The sequence below is a fragment of the Taudactylus pleione genome, unplaced genomic scaffold, assembly GCF_031769625.1.
Source record: "Taudactylus pleione unplaced genomic scaffold, aTauple2 ptg000378l, whole genome shotgun sequence".
In the NCBI taxonomy this organism is placed as follows: domain Eukaryota; kingdom Metazoa; phylum Chordata; class Amphibia; order Anura; family Myobatrachidae; genus Taudactylus; species Taudactylus pleione.
The window spans coordinates 2222872-2233663 of record NW_028284779.1 but is presented as its reverse complement, the minus strand read 5'-3'; the positions used below and the strand labels follow the sequence as shown (position 1 = coordinate 2233663).

The window sequence follows — 10792 nt, the reverse complement described above, 5'->3', positions numbered from 1 at the left end:
TTTACAAGTCAGGAAACCTTTTGGCTAAAGTATTGCCCAGGTAATGTATTTAACAGGGACAGGCTAAGTTCCCTGTTAATGAAATTAGGAAATACAACACAGATTTGTCGAGCTTAGAGCTTCCTTTCAATTATGATAAGGTTGTCACCAGGGCATGTGTATTGCTCAGCCTTTGTGTCTGAATCTGTAGACAGTCAGCACCATAGGGGGTAAAACAAATAGAAACCAGGCTGATGAGATATGGCAGATCAATGATCAGTCATATTTGGATGGTTTATGTGACAAAAGTGATGTATCAGTGATAGCTGGAAGCTTGGAAAATTATATACATATAACTGGACTCCATATCCAGGTTGTGTGCAATTCCCAGATCACTGAGACATACAGATTTAAAGATATGATATATCTCAGGAATGCACTATGACAACCACATCATATTTACACTTGTATAACAGATAAAATATGGACAAGTATTAAGAACACTCCATATTGTAGGTAGTCCATCCACAGGGGAAGTTATTAGGTTTATTCTGTTACAAGTTTAAAGGGATTTAAACTTAGCTGGGAGGTTCCTGACCTCCAATTATCTAATCCGCCCATCAGAGCGGACTGATGACATCACCTGAGGTGTGATACTCTTCTAATAATAGGGATTGAAGCCCTGTGTTCTGTGTTCAACTGGGGGATCAATTTGTCGCATTGAAGTTTAACCTGCAGTCTCTGCATTTCTTACCATTCCTCCTGGGCGGAACGCTACGTGTTTCTAACGCAGCGTCTTTTCCGTAAGTCTACCTCTACCATTTTTATTTTATATTGCTGTATGTACCTTTGTAACCATTCTTTTCTCTGTAACATTCTTTTTTAAGCATTGTACTACCTTTTGTGTAAATAAAGTATTCTTTATTAGTTTATTTCATATATGCTCCGAAACCTCGTCTTTGAAGAGATTGTTAGTGACGCTACACATATTGTTAAGTACGGGAAGCAGAGGGTTGGTCACAGCGAACTGTGTGGTCGTCTGGGACACCTAGTCTGCGCAATTGTGGAGAGGTTAAGCAACAGATTAACTGCGAGGGGATCTTGTTGCTGAGCCTGTGCAATTATTGGGATTTAGAGGACCGGTGGCCTCTTTAACTTGTTCCATCGGTGGTGGCAGTTTCATAAGTAAGGTATTTGTATCACGGCGCTCTGTCTATAGCAGAGGTGCACACCCCCACGTCAGGGATACTGGGTACGGGTCCCTGACAAGGGGCTTTGTCCGGGATTGCTTCTTGACTCACTTGTGTTTGCCGGTGTACATATACACCTCTCCATCTGGTACGTTACCCAAACCCCTAAGTGCTGGAGGATAATATGTTTTAAAATTGTTTTCAAATAAATAGATTGTACTTCACTATATGTGGAAAAAAAAATTTTCTCTTTTATATACATCCGAAATATATGCCTGGTGGCAACTACTGTGGAACAAGGAAGAAGAATCATTTATACAGTACTTTTATTCTAAAGGACCCACAGGAGGGAATAACATTTTATATTGACCTAGAAGGAAGCGCTGGGACTTTATTGTTATTGTTTTTGTCTATGTCTTTGAATTATAGAGTTTTGTGACCTCTATTTATTGTTCTAGCTGCATCCTATATTGAAGCGCATTGTTATCTCAAGATAATCTTCATTCATAGAACTCTCTGGCCAGCACTTAGCAGCCTCAGCTGTCCTGTATGAGGGCAATAAATTAGCAATTAACTCTGCTTGCCGACGTCCGGGCCCCTCAGCTGTCCGGGCCCGGTACAGGAGTGCTGGCTGTCCCCCCCTGATGGCGGCCCTGAGTACATGTAGCACAGCACGGATGGTACATGGGGCAGAGCACGGATAGCAACACTGACGGTACATGGTTAATACAGCCTGGATTATATATGGTGGCACAGCACAGATGATACATGGGGAGTACAACATGGACACTATATGGTGGTACAGCATAGATAGTACATTTAAGCACAGTTTAAATGGTACATGGGGCACAGCACAGTTTATATGTGCAGAATACAGCCTGGATGATATATGGTGGCACATCAAAGATAGTACATTTAAGCACAGTCTGATTGGACATGGGGTCTCAGCATTGATTCCTGTACATAAGGTATAGATTGCACATAGGGAAAAAGGAGACTGATCTACTCTCCTGGAATAGGCAATTATATGACTATAGTAACCTAATGACTTAGCTCCTAAATCTCTAGCTGTTGTGGAAATGGAACTAGTACATGTACGTTTCCTGACCGTTCCTGGCGGAGTGCTGGAGCAAGCATACTATGGACTTGTATATCCACAACAGCTGATTATAGAAGCACATCTGTTACTTGTGGGCACAAGGCATGCTATAGCAGGCCACACTCTAGGCCAACTTACAACCAACCACCCAACTAGCTGATTGGTTGGAATGAAAATCTGGTAAGGTATGAAAGCAAATGACAATCAGCAATTTGCTCCCAAACGCCAGAAAATGGACAAAAACTGTTGTTTGAACAAATTGTTTAGATCAAATATTTAACAAACTTGTCTGACCGACCATTTTCATCTGTTTTCTGGCATTTAGGAGCAAATTGCTGATCATAATTTACTACCATACGTTACCAGATTTTCATTACAACCAGCCAACTAGTTGGATGGTTGGATGAAAGTTGGTCTAGTGTGTGGCCAGCTTATGACTTCTAGTTCACAGACCCTCCAACATGATCCGTTCCATTAAGTACAAAATGATCTGCTCCTGTACTTCCCTCTTAATTGATGATTGCAGCCACCTGTGCTGAAACACCTGTCTCATCAATTACCTAGTTCAACACAAGTGACTGCAATCATACTCATACATTAGGTGGGACGTCCAGGAGCAGGGCATTTTGTACCCAATGGAATGGGTCATGTTGAAGGGTAGGAGTTCAGCAACAGCTGATATGCCACAGGTTGCCTCTCTGATTAGAACATGGATATTTTATAGCTTTTTTTAAGGCATGAATTGAAAAGATTGTAATATACATAATGGGGCATGCACACAATACTGTGAAGCTACTGGAAAGTCAATTTACCTATATATCCAAGTTAAATATGAATGTAATTCCAGATCCTTACCAATTCTACCTAGACACATTCTCTTACTAGACATGGGGCCCTCCTAAATTTTCCCTTACTAGATATGGCACCTTCCTAAATTTTCCCTTACTACATATGGCACTATCCTAAAAATTCCCTTACTAGATATGGCGACCTCCTAAAAATCCCTTACTAGACATGGCGCTATCCTGAGGATTCCCTTACTAGACATGGCGCCCTCCTAAAGTTTCCCTTACTAGACATGGCGCCCTCCTAAAGTTTCCCTTACTAGACATGGTGCCCTCCTGAAGTTTCCCTTACTAGACATTGCGCCCTCCTGAAATTTCCCTTGCTAGACATGGCGTATTCCAGTTTCCCTTGCTAGACATAGAGCACTCTAAAGCTTCCCTTGCTAGACACGGAGACCACTGATATCTTCCCTTCGACAAGGCTTCCCATTGTACCTGTGTATCTTTCCTTTACTAGTCCTGGCGCCTCTTCCACCTCAGCACCGATTCATTTACATTAACTCAATAGCTTTACCATACCAAACATGGCGCACACTTATTCCCAACTGGCGGAAGCCCACAGCAAATATGGCGGCCGTAGCCTCAGTTCCAGGTGCAAAGACCAAGTACGGAGGAGGAGAGTGGAGACTGACTCCCGAGTGCGGAGCAGGAAGGACACGTGTCCCGGGGAGAGTGTTTGCGGAGGATGGCGAGGAAAAAGAAGGAGAAGCTGAGTGTTGCCCGGGAGGTGAGATACGCAGCGGAGTTACCATGGAAACTGCGGGAGAGGACTGACAGTAACGCAATGCTCCAGCCAGGGGGGCTAATGTGCTGTCAGAACCCCCATCACCCCAATACTATTGCATTTTATCTCTGAACGTACTTTATTATACTATATTCTGTCCATACTGCATTATTGGGAAAAATGTGTAGTGTATCATATGGACTGTGTTATACTGGATTATATGGTTACACTATGTTATACTCTATTATATGTTTACACTGTGTTATACTGTATTATATGGTAATACTGTTATACTGTATCATATGGTAACACTGTGTTATACTGGGGTAGATGTACGAAGCCTAGAAGCGGTATCAGCGCATGTTATGTGCACTGATACCGCTTCTCCCTGATGTATGATCGGGGGTCTGGGCGGTAAATGACAGGGGCGCTACCCGCTAGAGACAGCAGCGCATCAGCCTAGTGCTGATACGCTGTGTCTCTGTCCCGGCCGGCTCCACTGAGCATGCGCGGGATCTCGCAAGTATCGCGAGATCCCCGCGTGCAGCCCTGGAGCCGACAGCAGCCCCAGCAGGGACAGCGCTGTCCCTGCTGTGGGGATAGGCTAGCGCCAGGCTGTAGCTGTCGATAACGACAGCTACAGCCGGCCGAACGGTCATGCGGTATCACCGTTCGTACATGGCCCTGCCGCTCGGCGCTGCTATCTTGTAAATAGCAGCGCTGATGACAGGGGCGCATAGCGCCCCTGTCATTTACCGCCCAGACCCCCGATCATACATCAGGGAGAAGCGGTATCAGCGCACATAATGTGCGCTGATACCGCTTCTAGGCTTCGTACATCTCCCCCACTGTATCATATGGTTATACTGTATTATATAGTAACACTGTTATACTGTAGCATATGATTACACTGTTATACTGTATTATATAGTAACACTGTTATACTGTATCATATGGTTACACTGTATTATATGGCAACACTGTTATACTTTATCATATGATTACACTGTGTTATACTGTATGATATGATTATACTGTATTATATGATAACACTGTGTTATACTGTATTATGTTGTGCTATGCTGTATTATGTGCAGTCAGACATTGGGGTTCAGGGAATACTCTCCCCACAAGCACATAAGTGACTGACAGGAGAGATGTAGTCCGGAGGATCAGTATAACTATAGAATATAGTAATTATAGGTTACAGATCAGTCACTGCACTAATGCTGTGGGTCTGAATGCACTAGGAGCCCCCTCTATTCAGCACCTGGACCCCATTTACCCTAGACACTACTTTCACTTTTTGATACATTATCGAATAACATAGTATAAAAAAAATGTACCAATAAAGGAAGTTTATGAGGCTGGCAGCCCGACTACTGCAGCATTTCTTACTTCAACAATTATCTGTATAAGTCATTGGGTTTGTACAAGGCCCTTGAAAAGCCCTACTAACATCTTATGGTGCATACACACGGTCAGATTTTTCTTCAGATCAGAACGGTAACGATTTAAAAAATCGTTCATATCTGAAGGAAAATCTGACATGTGACATGCCGGGACGATGAGCATTTCCGATGGTCAGATAACGATATCTGACATCTGATGTGTTTGCAGTCAGACTTGGACGATTCCATTCATTATAATGCAGTCAAAAATCGTTCAATCGTTCATCGGACAGATCTGACAAATTTGACCGTGTGTATGCTCCATAAGGGTTAAAAAGAGAAACACCAGCACTCACATCCCCAAATTGGTGATCCCATCCATTATAGAAGCCATGGATCAGTCAATGTGAAAATCGCTCTATTCACACTTAGGGGCATATTCAATTAGACGCGAAAACTCCCGTACTTTTCGCATGCCGGACTTTTTGCCGACATCTCTGGTTTTCCATGCGAAAAAGTATCGCGCTCGTCCCCGCTTATCCCCATATTCAATTAGAAATCGGCAAAAACTGGACCTGGCCATAAGTCCTGCCAGATTTGGGGAAATCAGCCTGACACCCCCCAAAAGATACACCGACATTGGGGATCACTACAGATATCCCCATATAGGCCTGCTGAAGGTATTTGGGGTACTTAAATGCTCTTAATAGCTGCTAATTAGCATCTTTGTAGAAGTGGTGAAGAATAGCATTTTTTTGTTTTTCAGAAAATAAGTAGTCCAAGCAAATTGGGGTACATGGAAATGGGTGCTAGCATATTTTAAAGTTTCTAAAGTGAAGTTTTAAAATACGTAACAAATCCACCTGCCGCAAGCACCTGCAAACTTAAAAACACCTGGGGCATACTAGGGGACCCCCCTGGAGTCTATTTCACTAGTTTTTAAATTTGTCCCCCAACTTTGGACTTTTTCACCCCCATAATGAAAGTACTTTTTTGGGGTGATCTAAAGTATTTTTTTTGAAGCAGTATACCTTTGGGGGACTGTCCCAAAGGTGCAGGGGGGTTCTCCGAAGTTTGCACCCCAAAACCCCAATTTTGCACTTTTTTTCGACACCTAGTCATAGGCGAAACTTTTCCGCCGGTTCCATTGCATTGAGTTTCCGCACCGGCAAAAAATCTCCGGAATTGAATACGGAGGAAACTTTTCGCATGGCGAAATGACGTCACTCGCGATACTTTATCACCAAAAACGGCTTTTCGCCGCTAATTGAATATGGCCCTTAATGTGTCCAACAGGCCAAACACACATCAGTCTGCTTCCAATGAATGATGTCTGTGCAGTCCTCCTAATCCTCCAATTATGTGCTCACTACTACTTCCCCGAATCTCACCGTACAGAGCAATGTCCAACCACCGGGACCTATACATCCATATACATGGCGGCGATGCATCCCACCACTCATCGCAAACATAACAGTGTTGACTAATGCCATATGCTTGAAGAAAATCACAAAGGACAACTCTCCCGGTAAAAGCTGGCCTTTGCAATAGGACTTCCGGGTTTAGGACCTGGGAGTCCTTCTGCGCATGTGTCGATTGCCACACGTACCACGGGGGGTGCTGAGAAGATGTGAATAGAAGCCCATATGCTATATAAAAATTAGGTTAAGCATCCAAACCTCCGAAAAATGGCATTCTGGGAGGTTCAACCGCAAAATATGGTTCGCTGCACCCGGCCCATAGTGTTATATACTTCCTATACTTGCAGTGCCCTGTATCTGTATAGAGTGTAATAGACGTGTATTATGATCATACCCAATGGTCAGGTCATGTTAGGGATGAAGTGTCCTATGTTTGTATAGAGTGTAATAGACGTGTATTATGATCATACCCAATGGTCAGGACATGTTGGGGGTGTAGGGTCCTATGTCTGCATAGAGTGTAATAGAATTATAATGTAGTCAGGTCATATTGGGGGTGTAGTGTCCTATGTCTGTATAGAGTGTAATAGAATTGTAATGTGGTCAGGTCATATTGGGGGTGTAGTGTCCTATGTCTGTATAGAGTGTAATAGAATTGTAATGTGGTCAGGTCATATTGGGGGTGTAGTGTCCTATGTCTGTATAGAGTGTAATAGAATTGTAATGTGGTCAGGTCATATTGGGGGTGTAGTGTCCTATGTCTGCATAGAGTGTAATAGAATTATAATGTAGTCAGGTCATATTGGGGGTGTAGTGTCCTATGTCTGTATAGAGTGTAATAGAATTGTAATGTGGTCAGGTCATATTGGGGGTGTAGTGTCCTATGTCTGTATAGAGTGTAATAGAATTGTAATGTGGTCAGGTCATATTGGGGGTGTAGTGTCCTATGTCTGTATAGAGTGTAATAGAATTTTAATGTGGTCAGGTCATATTGGGGGTGTAGTGTCCTATATCTGTATAGAGTGTAATAGAATTATAATGTGGTCAGGTCATAGTGGAGGTGTAGTGTCCTATGTCTGTAGAGTGTAATAGAATTGTAATGTGGTCAGGTCATATTGGGGGTGTAGTGTCCTATGTCTGTATAGAGTGTAATAAATTGTAATGTGGTCAGGTCATATTGGGGGTGTAGTGTCCTATGTCTGTATAGAGTGTAATAAATTGTAATGTGGTCAGGTCATATTGGGGGTGTAGTGTCCTATGTCTGTATAGCGTGTAATAAATTGTAATGTGGTCAGGTCATATTGGGGATGTAGTGTCCTATGTCTGTATAGAGTGTAATAGAATTGTAATGTGGTCAGGTCATATTGGGGGTGTAGTGTCCTATGTCTGTATAGAGTGTAAGAGAATTGTAATGTAGTCAGGTCATATTGGGGGTGTAGTAGGCTACGTGGCATAATTGCAGACCAGTATTAAAGCTTGCTCTAAATAGTTTTATGTCCCATGATAATACAGGTCCTATTGCGCGTCAGAGCACCCCTTATGGTGCCTCATGATCTTGCGTTTGATTCCGTTGTTCCTCCATTTCTGCAGATAGATGACACGGAGGAGCGGCTGGCTACATGCAGGAACAGCCTGGAAGATGTTGACTTAAAACTACGTAAACTTGAGCTGACCGTGGAAGCGAGGTGAGGTTAATAGTGATAAAAATGGGAGAGTAAAAATTATTTCTAATCTACAATTCCTGATACGGATATTTGTAGTGTGAGTGACCAATATCTATTCATTCTCAGGTCTATACTTGGATTCATCACAGGGAATTGAAGCTCTCCTTAGTGTCAGCTGAAATACATCTGAATTTTCTTTGTTTCCCATAGAAAATCTTTAGAGAAAGAGAAGAACTCTCTGGCCGATAAGATGTCCTATTATGGTAAGTTTAAATCCTTTCTGAAGCCCAAGAAACGCGTTGCAGTATCTTTATCCATGTAATTGTCTATTCACAGAGAAAGAGCTGAAAACCCTGCGTCATGAGAATCGTAAAAACATGCTGATGTCTGTCGCCATCTTCCTAGTCATCGTGCTTGCCTATTACTGCTGGACCATGTGACGGTAAAGTGTCTGCTGAAGAAACGCGTTTCGTAATCCCCCTCCATAAACATGTCCAGTAGGAGATGAAACGGTCAGTTTATCTCCATAATGGCTCTGGATTTCCAGATCTGAAGGTCATGGACACAGCAATTTCAGGTGGCGGATATGCATCTGTCGTCCGCTTCCAGCACTTTTCACAGCTAAAGCTGAAATATAATAAGATGTGATAAACAAGATGGAATGAGATTGATTAGACTGAAGACTGCAACTCCCATTGTGGTGATAATACATATAAAACAATTTGTTGCCAAAATACGTACCTACATGGAAACCATTTTGGGATAAACAAGAAGTCAATTGCTTGAAATAAATAAGGCACGGTTTTAGCATTAAAAAAGTTTCATTAGGAAAAAAAAAGATTGGATTGAAATGATGAGCTTAGCCAATTGTTTAACCACGAACAAGATTACTGATTATTAGTACTTATTATTGACTTTGAGAAAATGTTTATATAATTTCTATTAGGAGTTAATTATAATGAATGTTTTCATAAACTTTTTGAAAAGTGTTTGTTGTCAGCTGGTTCTAAATCATGTGATCTCCCTCTTCAGAGTGATATACTGCATGTGGCCAGACGCTGGCTTGGACTCGGACTGTCACTGAGAGCCTATGGGGGTTCTAACTCAGTGATTCTGCTCTCGCCCCCCATTCACATACAGTGCGCTCCGTTCACTTTGAGAGCAGTGTGTACCACACGCCACCAGAAGCTGACGTGCTCGTCCGGGATCGGCATTCTAGAACCAAATTTTACATTCGTGTGTTACAAAGTAAGCTGGTGAGGTCATCAGAAATTCCATGTTGTGGGGACTCCATCTGCAGTGTTGGGGAAGTTCAGATACAAGCTCTGCCTGGACCCATTAGACTGAGCCTCATCTTAATAAGTATTTCCAAAGTATTCAAATATATATACTTTTTAATGATCTTCTCCCCAGCTTTACTGCCTTGGAATCAGGGTGGGTGCAGGTCCTCAAAGTCTCTCCAAAAACCTTGCACAGCAGCAGATGTCTCTTAGTAACCTATATTGGCTCAGTTGCAGACTCCCCTGCTGGTTGGTGATAATACAGACACCTGCTAATGTACAGCAAAGTTAAAATTGCAAAAGTATTCAGACCCGTTCAGTACATTTATCGTTGTCACAGCTGTGGTTATACGATATAAACATAGATGTTCTTTCCAACAATAGAGATGTAGAAGACTTGAGAAAAAAAATGTCACTAAAGCTGTAATACTGGCCGGTGTTCACTACGTTAGGGTTAAAGGGACACAACAAGAGATCTATCCTAATTGGTATCATTGAGCTGATCCGGAATCATACCCAAGGAAGCTACATAAACATCTGTCCAGATGATAGAATTCTCCATTAGAACGCACAATTTAATGGAACCAGCGAAACCAATGGTCCAATCCTCTTCTGTATATTAGTTAAGCTTCACTGATTGGACATCGCTTAACATTAATAACTTACATTTAAATATTCGCTATAGAAAAGCTTTTCTTCCAAGTATTTACAAGAAGGCCTCCCCCAGGTTTTGGACATGAGATTGGGAGAATACACACAGGGACGGATTGTGAGTTTGAAGCAAAATAAAAAGACAAAGTAACTTTGTATCTGGAACAAAACATGTTACATAAGATGGGGTGCAAATACATTTATTACAATTGGCTGCAGGGTAAATACTGGCTACTCTTACATGTAACCCACAAATGCTGCAGGGACAGGTAGGCAGGGGAGGGACAGCCTCCTGTCATACTCGTGAGATTTGATATAAAAATGATTAGAATAATAAAAAAAAAGATATTTAAAACTTATAAACATCATCTTTGTTTATTGTAATCATATTTATAGTTCACACTCACCAGCTTTGTGGAGCTCCCTGGAACTGAAGGGAGACGGGAGATGAGGCAGCAACAGCTCAGCCTCGCTTCTGTATAGGTATACACTGCTTGCAGAGCTGGGGGCGGGGCCACACCACAGGCAGTAAGCTGCACAGAAAGAGA

General features: G+C 42.3%; 1 protein-coding gene across 1 annotated transcript; it reads left to right on the top strand.

Annotated features, from left to right (window-relative positions):
* Nucleotides 1-3688: 3688 nt before the first annotated feature.
* Nucleotides 3689-10523, top strand: CCDC167 (coiled-coil domain containing 167). The gene is made up of 4 exons (XM_088445358.1): nt 3689-3840; nt 8240-8334; nt 8524-8576; nt 8650-10523. The coding sequence occupies exons 1-4, from the start codon at nt 3799-3801 to the stop codon at nt 8751-8753; spliced, it is 294 nt and encodes a 97-aa protein (XP_088301484.1). The 5' UTR covers nt 3689-3798; the 3' UTR covers nt 8754-10523.
* Nucleotides 10524-10792: the final 269 nt, after the last annotated feature.

Bases quoted from the DNA above. Each gene is read 5' to 3' on its own strand.
- CCDC167 (XM_088445358.1), top strand. From the start codon at position 3,799: ATGGCGAGGAAAAAGAAGGAGAAGCTGAGTGTTGCCCGGGAG. The intron at 3,841-8,239 runs GTGAGATACGCA...CCATTTCTGCAG, and splicing joins AGCTGAGTGTTGCCCGGGAG to ATAGATGACACGGAGGAGCG. The intron at 8,335-8,523 runs GTGAGGTTAATA...TGTTTCCCATAG, and splicing joins GAGCTGACCGTGGAAGCGAG to AAAATCTTTAGAGAAAGAGA.